The sequence below is a fragment of the Dermacentor andersoni genome, chromosome 3 (genome assembly GCF_023375885.2).
Source record: "Dermacentor andersoni chromosome 3, qqDerAnde1_hic_scaffold, whole genome shotgun sequence".
Lineage (NCBI taxonomy): Eukaryota > Metazoa > Arthropoda > Arachnida > Ixodida > Ixodidae > Dermacentor > Dermacentor andersoni.
The window spans coordinates 23,475,052-23,491,530 of NC_092816.1; the positions used below are offsets into that span (position 1 = coordinate 23,475,052).

The 16,479-nt window shown below is 43.8% G+C and overlaps 1 protein-coding gene across 1 annotated transcript in view; it reads left to right on the plus strand.

Moving 5' to 3' along the window:
- pelo (pelota mRNA surveillance and ribosome rescue factor) overlaps positions 1–11,652 on the plus strand; it is a 30,658-nt gene extending 19,006 nt beyond the window's left edge. The window contains exons 8-11 of the mRNA XM_050168570.3: positions 506–626; positions 1,634–1,826; positions 3,287–3,393; positions 11,392–11,652. Coding sequence (XP_050024527.2) covers positions 506–626; positions 1,634–1,826; positions 3,287–3,393; positions 11,392–11,483 — 513 coding nt within the window. The 3' untranslated portion in view covers positions 11,484–11,652. The remainder of the gene's footprint in view (positions 1–505; positions 627–1,633; positions 1,827–3,286; positions 3,394–11,391) is intronic.
- The last annotated feature ends 4,827 nt before the right edge of the window (positions 11,653–16,479 follow it).

Consider the following 16,479-nt stretch of genomic DNA (forward strand, 5'->3'; position numbering starts at 1 on the left):
GGTTGAAAGTACAGTTTTCCAGCTGTACTAGATTGTGCATGGACCAGGCTGGAACATATTGAGTATGTATTGGGTAAACAAGGGCGCTATGCACACGTGACTCTTGCCGCTAATTTCCCAGCTTGTTCAAGCACATCATGCACAGAACTTTCTCTTCAAGGTGCATGTACATACACTGCGTAATATACCTATAGCTTTTATTTGCACAACATTCACTACATGCACATTCTGCACAGGCCATGACTTATTTATGGTTCATGAGGCATGAAATTCACAAGGTAGGCAAGTTGCACCGTGTATAACAGCACAGCACACTCACTCTAATGTTTGAATAAACACAAGGCGCACATGCCTAACCATCATGTTAAACTGTTCATTACTGATTCATTTACCGCTAGTGAATGGATGCTGTATTGTATTCTGGGGATGTAGGCATGTGATCCAGTTTTTGTAGAGCATGTTCTCCTTCAAATCTGATTGGGTTTTTAATTCACCATTTATTCAGGACCAGTTCTATGAGTACATGTTCCAGGCTGCAACAAAGCTTGACCTTAAGGTGCTCCTTGAGAACAAGGGCAAATTTGTGCTTACACATGCTTCGTCAGGTTTCAAGCACTCTCTGAAAGGTAGGTATCAAAGCTTGTCTCTTCTAGTAGTAGCTTTATCTTATTCGCCATTTCAATAATGAGTCCACACAGGAGTAGCGTTTGTGATACTTTAGTAGCTGCCTCACTGTTATATTTCTGAGAGCGAGAAGGTGCTATATGTCAGCACACATTTTATAAGTGGTGGTGCTTTCCGTAATATGCAGGCGGCCTCCAAAAGATTTTATTGTCACAGTAAGCATCCAGCTTTCTCACAGAAGGTAGGCGAACAATGATAAATAAAGTGGGGGAAGGCGTAGTGCACAGTATAGTATACTGCCCTGTTACAGGGAATGCACAGTTAGTAATGTGCCATCATTTACTGATGAGATATAAAGGCCCATAGATGTAACTTTTTTTTTATGTATGCATATACAAATGCCCAATCAATTAAGGCGAATAAATCAACATTTGCTAGTTATTTGATCCTATAATTGTTACCTGAATTTTGCTTGCTTCCTAAAGCAGGAAGACCACTTTAAGAACCTGTGCAGTAATTTTTACTGCTGAAACATGGAATTGTTGACATAACGAAATGCTCTATTTAATAAAATTTTTGACTGCTTGTATGACTTTGTTAAGTGGAAGTAGTGGTGTGAACGAGGTAGTGTGCATGCACGCAGCTGTTCAACACACAACAAATGTGCCAATTCACTGCTCTCTTAGCAAGAAAATTGTGGCATGGTGTCACAGTGCTGGTAATTGAGAGTAGCTTCATACACTTTGTGGGCTCTGGTTTCAGTAACACCACAAGTTGCTATATCAGCAAAACACAGGTTTCTTTTTTACCTCTTTCAGCTTTCCCATGTTACTACTCCACGAAACCATAGTTTACAGAGCTTCGTTTGTGCTTGCCACTTGTCATCTCCTTGTGATGTTTCCTCAGATTCATAAAATGTGTATAGACTGACTTGCAAGAGCACTCTTTTAGAATACAAGCTTTTAAAAGCGTAGCACCTGAGGTGATATAATGAGTACTTTGTTTGCAGAGATCTTACAAGACCCCTCAGTGCAGTCAAAGCTGAGTGACACCAAGGCAGCCGGGGAAGTGAAGGCCCTGGAGCAGTTCTATCAGATACTGCAGACAGAGCCTAGCCGAGCTTTCTATGGCACGAAGCATGTAGAGCGTGCCAACGAGGGACTGGCCATTGAGACGCTTTTGATTTCGGACAACCTATTTCGGTGAGCATTTGTAAGACGTGTGTCTACTATAGAATGTTGGCCTGACCTTAGTGCTGAACTAGATTTTAGCACCAATATAGTATTTTCAACTTTCTTAATTGATTACACCTCTAGCTAGGTTTTTATGGGTCCGTAAGTAGTACATCATAACTTTGAGCATCTGCACAATGTGACAGGGTCTGGAACGATTTTTGCCTGAATTTTGCAGTATTCATCACGTGTGTGAGTGGAATAGGGCAAGCTCCTTACAGGATTTCTTAGAATAATCAAGTTTCTGATTTTTGGAACAGTGCTGTTGAGTGATGCATCTGAAGCATCATCATTTACAGTAGAACCTCATTGATATGATCCCACTTCATACAATTCCTCAGCACAAATGTTCGCGATTTAGAACACATAAAATGACCCACTACAGTTACACTTCTTTTTTACCAGTTAATAAGTTCCCAGAAAACACGATCTTTTGACACCAACATTCAGTACCTCGTCAAACTGCAATCGTACATTTTGCCACCGCTATAGGTCCCACGTGAACAAAAAAGGCACAAGACCCATGTGACCGAGAGCAGGTAGCGTCCGCTATGGCAGCTTCCCCGTTATACTTGCCTCACGTGAAAATGCCAGCACGTACTTTGGTTCCTCTTTTGGTACCAGTTAATCTCCTCAAGAGTCGTCACATATCGCCAGTCACAGCTATCGCTGCCAACACTTGGCGTCAAGTATCTTCAGATACCTGTTTCACAGCGTGTGTGGCATAGTGCTGTTGCAAGTGTACTACACACTTTTAATCGTCAAAAATCCAATGCACCGCAGTTCCCTGCTGCAGGCAGTGTGAAGTGAGCTCTGGTGACGTCATATTTCAGTGTCGCCCACCAGCTCGATTTTGGTTTGCTTTCCTTAATACGCTATGCAATAAGAAAGCAACAAAGCACATCTCGGGCCTCTCGGGCCCCTGCAATTCAATGTGCGTTGACATTTCGTGCCGCAATGATCCTTGCCGCCTGGACAGGTCAAAACTTTCTGCCAAAATGCCCCTCCTGAAGAAGCTGCTGATCCATGCCGAATTCAAGGAGCGTGAATGTAACCTTGCCGATCGTAACCTTGTCGTAACCTTCCTGGGCCCTACCAGATTGGAGCACGTTGTGTCTCGTGCTGCAGTGATTCGTGCAACACCTTGCATTACGTAGGTGTCAGCTACAGTTTGAGTCTGCCAAATTTTTTAGTTGCTTCGGATCATGTGTTTTCTCAGATGGCCCATTTTCTCTCTTGTGTTTTTTCAAAAAGTATGAATAGGGTTCTGCTTTACTGCCAGGCCCAGTCTGCTGTTTTCTGCTGGTATTGCAATAAGCGCAGTACTACAACACATTCTTCACAGACTCCTGGGATTTTAGTTGTGCCATGTCTCAATTGCATTTTAATGATGTGGTGCAAAACTGATGACTTTTTTTTTCTGTCCTCAGGTGTCAGGATGTTAAGCAAAGGAAACGTTACGTTGCACTTGTTGACTCTGTGCGGGAAAACGGAGGTGAAGTGAAGATCTTCTCCAGCTTGCACATATCTGGAGAACGTGAGTAACATTTCATGCTTTCACCAGGAAAGAGTGACGTTGCCTTAACAGGATGATAAAATTTATTTTATATGATTCATCTCAATTTGAAGAGAGAAAGAGTAAAATTGGTTAAGAAGAAACAGGCCAACCTAGATGCAGTAAGGGCAAAAGCAGACCAATTCAGGTTGACACTTGCAAACAAATATGCAGCCTTAGAACAGAGATGAAGATGACATAAAGGCAATGAATGAAACCGTAACTAGGCTGGCTTCACAAGCAGCAATTGAAGTGGGAGGTAAGGCACCAAGGCAACCAGTAGGTAAGCTCTCCCATGTAGCAAAAGACCTAATAAAGAAACAACAAAGAATGAAAGTGTCGAACTCAAAAGATAAGATAGAATTTGCAGAACTGTCAAAACTGATGAACAAGTAGAAAATAAGTGATAATCGAAATTTTAACATAAAGACTGAAGAAGCAGTAAAATATGGACGCAGCATAAAATAAGTGAGAAAGAAACTTGGCATAGGACAAACCAAAATGTATGCGCTGAAAGATAAGCCGGGTAATATCACCAGCAATCTCGAACATATATTAAAAGCAGGGGAAGAATTCTATACTCACCTGTACAGTACCCAGAGGAGCCATGATACCTCCATTTGAAGCAGTAATGAACAGGTTGCAGAGACTCCTCCTATAACTAGTGATGAGGTCAGAATGGCCTTGCAAGACATGAAACGGGGAAAGTGGCAGGAGAAGATGGAATAACAGTCGATTTAATCAAAGGTGGAGGCAACATAATGATTAGAAAACTGGCGACTCTCTATACGAAGTGTCGATCGACTGCAATGGTCCCAGAAAACTGGAAAAATGCAAACATTTCACAAAATTCACAAAAAGGGAGACATTGAAGAATTTAAAAAATTATAGGCTCATTAGCTTACTTCCAGTATTACATAAGATATTCACCAAGATTGTCTCCAATAGAATAAGGGCTACACTAGACTTCAGTCCACCAAGAGAACAGGCTGGTTTCAGGAAGGGATACTCTACAGTAGATCACATCCATGTCATCAATCATGTAATTGAGAAATCATAGATTACGAAAAGGTATTTGATTCAGTAGCGATAGCAGCAGTCATAGAGGCATTACGTAATCAAGGAGTACAGGACGCTTTCGTAATTATCTTGGAAAGTACCTACAGAGATTCCACAGCTACCTTAATTCTCCATACGAAAAGTAGGAAGGTACCTATGAAGAAAGTGGTCAGACAAGGAGACACAATCTCTCTAATGCTATTTACTGCATGCTTGGAAGAAGTATTCAAGCTATTAAACTGGGAAGGCTTAGGAGTAAGGATCAATGGTGAATATCTCAGCGACGTTTGATTTCCAGATGACATTGTTCTGTTCAGCAACACTGGGGAAGAGTTACAACAAATGATTGAGGACCTTAACAGAGAGAGTGTAAGAGTGGGGTTGAAGATTAATATGCAGAAGACAAAGATAATGATCGATAGCCGGGCAAGGGAACAAGAGTTCAGGATCGCCAGTAAGCCTCTAGAGTCTGTGAAGTAACACGTTTACCCAAGTCAATTACACACAGGACCCTGATCATGAGAAGGAAATTTACAGAAGATTAAAAATGGGTTAGAAAGCATACGGCAGACATTGGCAGATTTTGACTGGAAGCTTACCACTATCATTGCAAAGAAAGGTGTACAATCAGTGCATTCTACCGGTGCTAACATTTGGGGTAGAAACTTGGAGGTTGACAAAGAAGCTTGAGAACAATTTAAGAACCTCGCAAAGAGCGATGGAACAAAGACTGTTAGGCGTAAGGTCAAGAGACAGGAAGAGAGCGGTGTGGATCCGGGAGCAGACAGAGATAGTTGATATGCTAATTCACATTAAAAAAAAGAAATGGAGCTGGGCAGGTCATGTAATGTGCAGGTTAGATAACCAGTGGACCATTAGGGTTACAGAATGGATGCTAACAGCAGGGAAGCGCAGTCGAGGACGGCAGAAGACTAAGTGGGGTGATAAAATTAAGAAATTTTCAGGCGCTAGTTGGAATTGGTTGGCGCAGGACAGGGGTAATTGGAGATTACAGGGAGAGGCCTTTGTCCTGCAGTGGATATAAAATAGGCTGATAATGATGGTTTTAATATGGTATAATGAATTTAATATGGTATAAGGTAAATTTAACACATTTACACTTTTAGGTCTGGCTGCACAAGCAGCAGCATTTAAAAACGAAAACATTTTGATGTGACCTTAGGCAAGCACAATAACTAGGTGCTCATCTGTACTCTTCGTACTCATGTCTGCTTACATTCATTGGCACTTGCTCACGCTCCTACTTGCGCTGCCAGCGCACACTCTCACTAACCCTCGCTCATGGTTATAATCACCTTCAGTCACACTTACCAGCATCCAGAAATGCTCATCTCACGTCCACTCACACTCGTCATTAGCCATTCACATTCATACTCACGTCCATTAAAACACACTGTCACCGATTTTCATTGATACATTAACTGGTAAGTACTCGCTCTTCATACTTACATCCACTCAGACTAGTCGGTACTCATTTATGCTCATGCCCATACCTCTTTGGCGCTCACTCACGCTCTAGATTGCGCCTGTATAATCGTTATGGAAAGAGTATGATTCAGTGTACTCATGAGTGAATATGTCGACCTATGTGTCTGAGACTGTTAATACTAATGTCAAGACATAACTACGGCAGTAACATGGAGGCAAAATTCAGTTTGCCTTAATTCCGTACGAGTGGTGGTATGGATATAGAGAAAAAGAGTTAACTTGTAGAGAACTGTGTTCTCTATACCACACGCTTTTAATGTTTGCAGCGTTTTGCGACTCAATAATGAGATTTTTGCACCTTGTCTCAGTTAAAATTTCTTGTATGTGAAAAAAAAATAATGTGCGTTGGAAAAGTAGCCACAGTTCTGCAATGAGGAAGGATTTTAAGCCTAATGTGTCAAAATTTAAGTGAAAATAAAACAATATTTCGGACCCATTTTGCAACTGTCCTGATCTGAACATACCCAGCTGTCTCATCCACTGCGGTGGCGTCTTCACGATTTCCCATTAGATTGGTGCATTGTTCATGTACATGGGGAGCATTTCAGATTGCAGATGGAATTAGAGATGCCAGAATAGTTTCCACTGACTAGTCCTAATAACCTTGCTGTACGCCCTCTCGCATGCTTGTTACCTCAGCGTACCGTAGTAGGAACACAGATGCAGGAGCCCTGAAAACTCATGCTCAACTCATTTCATGGCTAAAAAGAGGCAAAAAAGACAATCTGAGTCTCTTCTTTACGATAACAAAAATCATCACTTCAGAATTCAATATGAGTGTGGTTTTTATTTTATTATTAGAATGGGACAGATCGTTGGGATGACCATACATGGGTATTAAAATAGGATAGATTTTCTCACTTGCAACATAATTACAACATAACAAAATAATGACACATATTCGTACCTGCCAACTCTTCCAAATTTTCCGTAAAATGTACGAATTTCGAGCAGTCTTACGATTTTACGAATCTTGCTTGAAATTTTATAGAAAACATTTTATTTACGAAAAAGAAAAAAACATGAAAATGGAGTAAAACTACACCCTGTTACCTTGCACCGCCACGAGAGGGCAATACATATGCATGGTATCATAATCAGCAGCTGCAAGGTTGTAGCGACTTCTGTCGTCTACTAGGGGGGTCACGAATCAATATCCAAAGCTCGATAGTGCTGATCGCACCTCTAGTGCCTCCACAAACCTGTTGCCATGCTGTTGCCTTTGTTCGCGCGGACGCACGGGTTTGGACTTCAGTCAGCTTCAGTCACTGCAGTGTTGGCCTTGCCTTCGGTGTGACTAGCTGCTGCGTCGGACGCAGTGCGACTCAGGCCTGTAGCAGCTTCGCAGTGCAATAGCGTGCTCGAAGCCCGGACAGTACTTACGAGCATTTTTGAAATTGTACACAGCAAAATTTCTGTGCTTCATGCCGTCGAAGAAAGGGGAGGAGTTCGGATCCTGCACTATGTGTGCCTGTAATGGAAACATCTCGCATGGCAGCAAGTCTGACATCAAGCTCCACATCACTTCGAAAAAGCATCGGGGATACGTGCGAGCCGCGGACAGCCAGCCAAGCCTACAAGTTTTGTACGCAGCAACAATGACCTCGGTGTGATTCGTGCAGAATGCCTCTTCACAAGGTTTTTAGTTGAACACAACGTTGCACTGAGTGTCAGCGACTATGCCGGACCGCTTTTCTGGAAGATGTTCCCCAAGTGCAAAGAAGCAAAATGCTATGCCTGTGGACGAACAAAGACGAAGTCAATTGTGCGGGAAAGAGCTGCCACCGCGGAGATCCCTTAGCTGGATGCCCTAAAACAGCAGGTATTTTCGATCACTGTGGATGGCAGTGATCAAAAATAGGGATACGCAGCTTTACCCTATTGTTGCAACATATTTCATCAAAGAAACGAGTAGAGTCGAAAGCCACCTTCGGTGCCTCCGGACAATCCAAGGGGAAGCAACCGGTCACAATATTGCTTGCAAATCTTGTCCTGGACGAGATGAAGTCTCGGAATTTTCCTGTTGGAAACCTGTTGGTTATGTGTTCATACAATGCCAATGTCATGATCGGCAAGAAAAACAGTGTTTCTACTGTATTGAGAGAGGCTCAACCAGGTTTGATAGGAGTTGGTTGCCCGTGCTGTCTCATCAACTTGGCCGCCCAAAAAGGAGCTTCATGTCTTCCTGTAAAGATTGATGAGGCTTTGGTTAACATTCTTTTTTACCTAGAGAAAAGCTCAAAACAGAAAGATCTACTTAAAGAGTTAAAAAAAATGCATGACGCCGAGGTGAGAAAGATGTTGAAGCATTCGCCGACACGTTGGCTGTCGTTAAGAAAGGGTTTGAAGAAGCTGCTCGACCAGTGGAAACCACTACTCAGCTTTTTTTTATCTGAAACAAAACAGTGCAACAAGCAGAGCTTGTTTTTGGAGTCATACCAAATTCCAAAGGCTTCCTCACAAACCCCAAAGAACCCTGCACTGGCCCCAAAGTCTGCTGCACATCTTCACAAGGCTGCTGCAGGCCTCGGGGAAAAAAAGCACCAACGGCAATGAACTCTCGCTAAAGAGGAAAGGAGCTCATTCTGGACCTCAAGCAAAAGAACTGAAATTTCATACCAAGAATTCTGGGGAAGCCAGCCACGTGACTCGTGAGGAGCGCCTGTTTTATTTTTTTTTTTTCATCGGAGGTAAACAGGGCATGCTGTCTTTTTATCCAAAATGTTATACCGCTTTTTAAAAGGCAGACTGCCTTCTTCAGGCACAGGCTCCTCAGATTCATGTACTGAGGGACCTCCTGATCTGCCTTTTAGAGGATCTCCTGACTAGATTTGTGCGCCCAGGTGTTGTCAAGTCATGTCATTCATTGCTGGAAGTTGACTATGGAGCTGCAGAGAAACAGAAAGGTGATGAAGACATAGTCATTGGAAGCACAACCTACTCTGTGGTTGAGACACTGAGCTCATTGAGAGAGAGCAGTTCTTCTCTGCTGTACGTCTGTACTTAACGGCAGCAGGCGGTTACATTCGCCACGAATTCCCGCTAGAGGACGTCAGTCTGAAGATGGCTGAAGTTTCTCAATTAGTAGCTCTGGAAGCTGCTTCATTCAACAGCATACATCATTTTATTATGGCATTCCGTGCTATCCTACCCCAGCAGAGTAAAGAATCAAAATAAAAAGCAATGGACACACTTTAAGTCGAGTTTGCCAACTTGCAAGCATATCAAATTCCAGCCAACATATTGATTGAGCCAAGGTGCGATGTGCAGTGGTCACAATTAGGAAGCAGTAGAAGTGTCAACGGATCGCTCAGGTTCCACAGAATTTAAATGGTTATGCTGGGTATTCTCTCCATTCCCCATAGCAATGCTGAATGTGAGAGAATATTGAGCACTGTGAACAAAATGTGAATGGAGTTTCGCTCATCTGTGAGTGAGAAAACACTCGAAAATCTGCTGAAGGTCAAGGGGCACCAGAGTGGTACTTGCTTTGAGCAAACCTACACGGAGAAGTTTCTGAAGCAGGCAAAGTTGGCAACAGCAAAATCATTGCAAAAATAAATTGTGCCCCAGTGGAGTTCTCGCTCCTATTCTACAAGACACGTATTTCACTAGTGGTTCCAAAAATGTGAGTAAGCTTGTCGCAAGAGGTAAATCCCTTAATATAGAAGTGTTGCCGTGCACCCCTCCCCCCCTCCCCCGCCATGATAGTTTTATGGATTTCCAAATCTTCAGATTGGCAGGTATGCATATTTTTGCATTACTATATTTACCACCCCTAGGTGGGCAATCTATAAAGTTGTCAGAAAAATTCGCGATTATTTTTTTAAGAGGTGTTTAAAATGTTCCAGTTCTCCCTATTTTTGCAGTTTTGGCATTTTTAGGATTCTATAATGAAATAAATATGTGGTGTAGTTGCATACTTCCTTTTTCAGTTTGCGAGAAACCTTTTGAGGATTTGTCAGAAGTATTTTTCAGCTTCATTGACTTGGCTAAAATGGCCCCAAAAAAAACCCTGATTTCAGGGTCAGTTGAAGGCATTTGCACAAAAACCAAAGTTTGGCAATTTTTCAAGAAACATATTCTAGGTGACATAAATTTACTTTCCCGTAGGCCAATAGTAAAGGTGGTGTAAATTGCCCCCCCAAAAAATTTGGCAGGTGACAATGTGGCAATTTTAGAGTGATAGACTTTCGAGTTTGTAAAATCTGCAAGACCTTAAAGGGACACTAAAGTGAAAAATGATTTCTTCTGCATCAGTAAATTACCGTTCTACAACACCAATAACACCACTCTTACAACAATAAGACGTTTGTTAAGCCAAAAAAAGCGCAAGAACGAGATATGGGTGGCGATGCCTACTTAAGTTCCCGCACCTGGGGGCTGCGACATCTTGGATTTTGATGGCATCTTCTAGGGCCTACTAACTATATATAGCGGTACAGGTTGACTACATTGTGTCCTAAAGGAACCAAATATTCAACATGGCAACTTTCGGGCACCTTTATTCAGCCAACGCGGCCCAAATGCGAAAACATACTTTGGGATCCCTGATGTCACGGTGACGTACCGGCGCTGGGGTTTCGGCGCGAAATTCAAATACTGATACTTGGATCTTCATTTTCTCATCTAATAATCAAACTATTTTTTTTAAATGACTGCCTGCAGGGTTCTCAAACAATGCTTCATTAGTCTAAACTGATTTATTGTTTCGCTTTAGTGTGCCTTTAAAATGCTCTTTTGGAATAAGAATTTTTGAAGAAATCCCTGCTAAGTTTTGCAAAATTAAGGCTGATTCCTTCCTACAGAGATATTTCCCACCTCATATAAAAATTTGGTGGAAAACTAAAAATAGTTGGGACCATCCTATAGTTTGTCCTTATCTGGAGACACCAGACTGCATTTTTGCTGCAGTGTTGTTTGATCGTGCACAGTTGACAATGGAAGATACTCTAAGATATTCGAATTTGTGCAGCGTGACTGTTTGATTCAAGGACCAAGTAGAATAGGACAATATTCTGTTAATAATCTTAAAGTTTCTTATAATTTCCACACCCCTCTTTATTTCTAGTCAAATGCTGCTGCCATACCACACCATGCTGCCAGTCTTCCCATCCATTTTGTTGCTGAAACTGCACTCAGAGTTGCGTGCCACGCTGTCGCAGAAGGCTTGCCCATTCTAAGCGTGCCCATTCCAGGTCCACTGGCTAGACATTAGCTGTGCCTATAGGTCTAGACTTGCCTATCCCAAGTCCATCGAATAAGCTTTTAGTCATACCCATGGATGTTAGCTTAACCATTCTGAGTGTGCCCATTCTAGGTCCTATGGCTAGACTTCAAGTCTTGTGCAAAAGTCTAGGCTTGCCAGTTGTAAGCTTCTAAGTGACATTTTGTGTGGTTTCTATCTCTCAGAGCTGGACCAACTGACTGGAGTAGCAGCCATCCTGAGGTACCCGATGCCTGAGCTTGAGGACGAAGAGCTGAGCTCTGATGAAGAGTCCTGAAAGGAAGCTTCACCTCACATAGCATCTTCTAATTTATCTCGACTGCTGCGGTGTACATACAATGTGTATGATAAAGCAAAGGGCATGGACGTCACTAGTAGTTGTTACTGAATGTGCACACGGGGTGTCTTGTATCTCGAGTAAACACTGTTATAGAATATGCAAATAAGGCCTCATGTTCTTTCTTGTCTGTGGAGATTAAGAAAAGTGCATTTCACAAGGGACAGAAAAGTTCTGCACACGCATTTGTTGTAATGGCAGTCACAAAGCAAGGTTATAGATACACATGCACAAAGCAAATGTTGCTACAGTGCCCCCAACATGATAGATTGCATATGTTGAAATATCACGTGAAATGAAGTGCTGACATGACGTGCTCTTCGCATCTTTGAGTGAGTCTTATATACTTTCTTTTTATTTATCATATTTGCCACGAAGCTAACGGGGTAAAAAAAATGTCATCAAATAAAAGCATGAAGCCTGGTATGACCTAAGTACTGTGTAAGGATTTTTAGATAGTGTCAAGGAAGCATCTGCCTTCAATGGGACATATACTTTGTTGCATATGGTCACATTTACAGATCCTTTTTTTTATGTAGGCACTATTTGCTATTTCTTCTTTATTCTCGTAATAGATTGGCACAATCTAGTAGAATTAAAAAGTCTCTAGCCAAGAGGTGTCCACATATGCTGACACTTCTTTAGATTCACTTTACCGAAAATGTTTCGCTGTATTTTACTTTTTCGTGTATTATGTGGTCATCCATAAAAATAATTATGCTTAGGATTGTACAGAAGCTAATCAACATCTTTACATATTCTCACGCTGAATCATTTGAAGTGAAAGTACTGTTTTCTACCACAGACTTTTGTTTGTCTTTCGTTATACCTGTACCAAGTCCCTATTTCAACTTTTCTTAGTTTTCATAAAGTGTGAAAGTTACCCTTTAATTACCCATTAATCTATCTATCTTGTCATATTAACAGTGGCATGGGAAAATGCCACATATATTCTGCTAAGTGGATTGCGGAAAACATTAGCCATTATTGGACTGAACATGAAATACTGCACTAGGGTTAGCACAATACGGCTACTTGCAGTAAGCAATGAGTTAGTCAACTAATGAAATCAAATCACCATTATTCGACATCCAGTTACAGATATCTAGAGTACAGGCTAAAAGCTTGGAGTCAGCTTGACGGGGCATGTACCCTGTAAGATACAGATGCTAGCTGCATACTATTGATAAACCAATGATAAAAAATAAGATAGACCAATGAATAGAATGTAGAGCATAAACTTGCCTGTATCACAATGCAGTCATTCAGCAAAGGTACATTGCCCACAAATGTCTGAGAAAATAGCAGTAGGAAGCACTCAGCAATGTCATAAATAAGAGCTTGATTCCGAAAATCAATCACTCCTTCCTGCAAAGGGAAGCCGAGAGCGGAGGAGTGTCACTTGAGGACAAGGTTTGTGTTGAATGGATACAATGCCAGAAGGATACTTGCAGGCTGCAAACGCAATGTTCAGGGGAGTTATTGCAGTAGCAATTCTGTGGACACTCCATGTGCATTTTCTGCCGTAGCCGTGATGTTCCGCATAAAGTCGAAGGGCGATAACATCTCCTCCGTATGGTGTATGTGCGAGGGGAAGCGTGCGAGGGTGAGCCGGCGATCGCGGTTCAATCGCGCGCACGAAAGGGAAGAAAGCGGGGCGGAAACGTCGCGCGCGAGGCTCTCTGGAGAGGGTGGGGAGGGCGCATTCTACTCCGGGCGACCGCACGCCCGCCCGGGCCGCTGTAACTTGAAAGCCACCTGCGACGGGTACAAGGTCCGCCATGGGTGGGGATCACACAGGGCGGCGCGGGCGGGCGGACGCGCCCAGGCCGCGGTATCTCGCAAGCCATCTGCGACATGGACACAGACCGCCGCGCGCTGTGCTTTCCCGTCTTAGTTCGCCTTGATGTGAGACGCAGCACGAAGGTCAATTAGCGCGCTGCTGCTGCTACGCTTTCTCACTCCAGCGTTTTGACAGCGAGTGTGCGCGGTCATCGAGTTAAATGTGTTCATGTTTGCTTGTGCGCACGTGACGCCTTGCCTGCTCATTAATTTAGTATGCCTACGTTTACAAGTTCATACGGCCGATAAAACTATCCCTACTTCGTATAGCCGTCCACTAATCTGCTATCGCAATCGATGCTTCGCCTTTCGGGCGAAACTGCGCATTTTTAAAAAATATTATTTATTGAAATCCAGGGTTCCACGGAAACACGTCTGGTAGCGAAATTTCATGAGAGGAAATATCGAGCGCCGACCAATCGTTGAAAACGACAGACATTTCGGCCCCGCTACGGGGGCCTTGCGCACAATCAACAATTGGTCGACGCTCGACATTTCCTCCAAAGTTATTTATTTGCTACACTCGTGTTTTTTTTGTATTTTTTTTTTACAGCGATAACTTACATGGGCTCACTCCCCTGGACATATTGATATTCGTCAGTGTCGTCGCTGGTTTCCCGAAATTATTTGCGTGAAAATTGCAGAGGTTATTAAGATTCTCATTGTGCCGCGAGGATTCGACTAACACATTGGCGGTCCGAGATTCTACCCCATAGCCGCTCTGCTGATGCTACAGCAGTAGAGAATTCTGATCCTGGAGGGCGTGATCGCGCCAGTAGGTGCCATGATTGGCTAACGCCAGCTCAATATACATCATTGGACTGTTCTTGCACCCACACTTCCAAACTTGTTTGTTTTTTCTTGTTTTTTTTTGGGGGGGGGAGGGGAAGGAGGAGGGTTTCAGACTGTATAGCTTACGTATTAGGCCATAAGAGCACGGCGTGCCATTTTTAGATTTGTCATTTTGCTTTACTTACATGAAAGTCCAGACACCCTAAACCTTAAGTGAAATACTGGCAAGCGCTAGAGCGTCCCACATAATTTACTTAAACGCTTGCTTCTACGAACCAGTTTCGGTTTCGTCGAGGGTCGGTTTCGACCCAGGGGTAAAGCCCAGAATACATGGAGCGTTTTTGAGGCGATTTTCGCCTCACGGCGCCGATTTGACGCCCGGCGTCGAGAAAAACGCCCGCCGCCGCCGATCAGGACCGGTTAGATTTTGACGCGGCGCGCACGCGTCTGACGCTACCGGAAGTGCCTGTCGGAGTCACTTCCGTCTGTTTTCGGCGGGAGCGGCCAGCCGTCTCACCGTTCCACGGAGGAAGGAAACTAAGGAGAGGCCCTGACGTCACTCTTTGTGAAGCAAAAGTGAAGCCGGAATTTGGCGTTGCTCATGGCGATGCTCCGCCTTTTGGGCCACCCTCCTCTCTTGTTTACATCTTTCGCGAAACCACGCCGCGCTGCGCGTGGTGTCGCGCGCTCGCGCAACATCTGGCAGAGCACAGTGCAGGTAACACAGCGCAACAAGACACGGTGACTAACGCAAACCCACCCACTCAGCGCCTTTGCCACGGCCCGAAACCTACCAGAGCAACACGTGTGAGCGCTCAAAACCATAACAACGCCGCCATTGTGGCCCAAAAGGCGTGGCCATACAACAAAAAAAATAAAAAAGCAGCAAAAAAATGAGAACCTACTACGTCATTTCCGCCACACTTTTCTTCTAGCGCGCGGAGGGGGTAGGGCCTCTCCTTAGTTTCCTTCCTCTGTGCACCGTTCCTTCCCGTCCCTTGAACACATCGCGCGCGTGCGCTGGTCAGCACCATGGCTACGTCGGCGAAAGCATACCTGGTAATGTGTATAGACATATTAGTGGGGTACTTATTGCACAATTTATTAATTATAACACAAGCAAACAACATGTAAGCATTGTTCGTTCATTTAGTGGTAGCCAAAACATTTTTGCCTTGTCTGGCCACACTGCGGCGGCGTTCGCCGCTCGTACGCCTCATGTAGCCTGGCCGGCGTCCCGCCAGCGCGTTTTTTTTCTTCTTTTTTTTTTGGCGCGCGATAATCGCAGAAGAAAGACTCCCCATGTAGCCCCCGCTTAAGGGTGCGTCATGACGTCATCACGCACCGTTCCTGTGATCCCTGAGGCTGCCGCACGTGAAGTACACTGAAAAGAAGCGCGCTCAGCACTCGAGAATTCTTTTCGTGGCAGCGACATCATATACCTAGACGCATTGCTATACGATGAAAGCAATATTTTTCTCAGTCATGACGTCACGTGATGTGCGGCATATCGGGACACTTTTATTATGAAATTAAAATATTTTCTTTCCCAATCTTAGTTGCTTAGTGTGATGCTTTCATGTACGAGAAGAGACCCTACGCGCGTAGAACTTCGAAAATATCTGTGTTAAGAGCCGTAGTAGCTTAGAAGCTGGGACGTTGGGCTGCTGAGCCCGAGGCTATTGGGTGGAAGATAGGTAGGGAGGAGGGCGCGTTAAATGCATATATACGGATATTGAATTATAAGTAAACTGCAGCTTTCGTCGCGTCTCCTGTTATTAAGCAACTGTTTATTGTTTACCTCTCTTCAGTTGTCCCAGCTTTCCTTGTTATTTTCCTGACAGTCGCCATTGAGAAACTGCTGCACCACTTCTGCAGCGGAGATCGGCAACGCAACGAGTGATGACGCAGCAAGAACAAGAAAAAAAGAAGACGTCCTTATCAGCGCTCGCACGTGCACTTTCATTTATAGCTGCAACGCTGAAGCAAGCACGACGACAGTCATGTCAGACATCTCCACTGTACGAAATTCTTACCAGGGCAAAGTGCGTGTACGCTTCAAGCACATATTTGAGGTTAGTGAGCGAGAAGTGTTTACTAGTATGTACTTGCGGTTGGAAGTATGTTCCGCATCCGCCGCCATGGTCGTGAGTGCTGCTGGCCAACGCTTTAACTATACTAGGCTTAGTACGTTTCTACAAAGAACACCCAAGAAAGCGGACACCCAAGAAAGCGGACGGAGAGGTAGCCGAGCAAATCGCATGCGGCATGCGGAGGTTGCCTCGGATTCGACTCTGGTCGG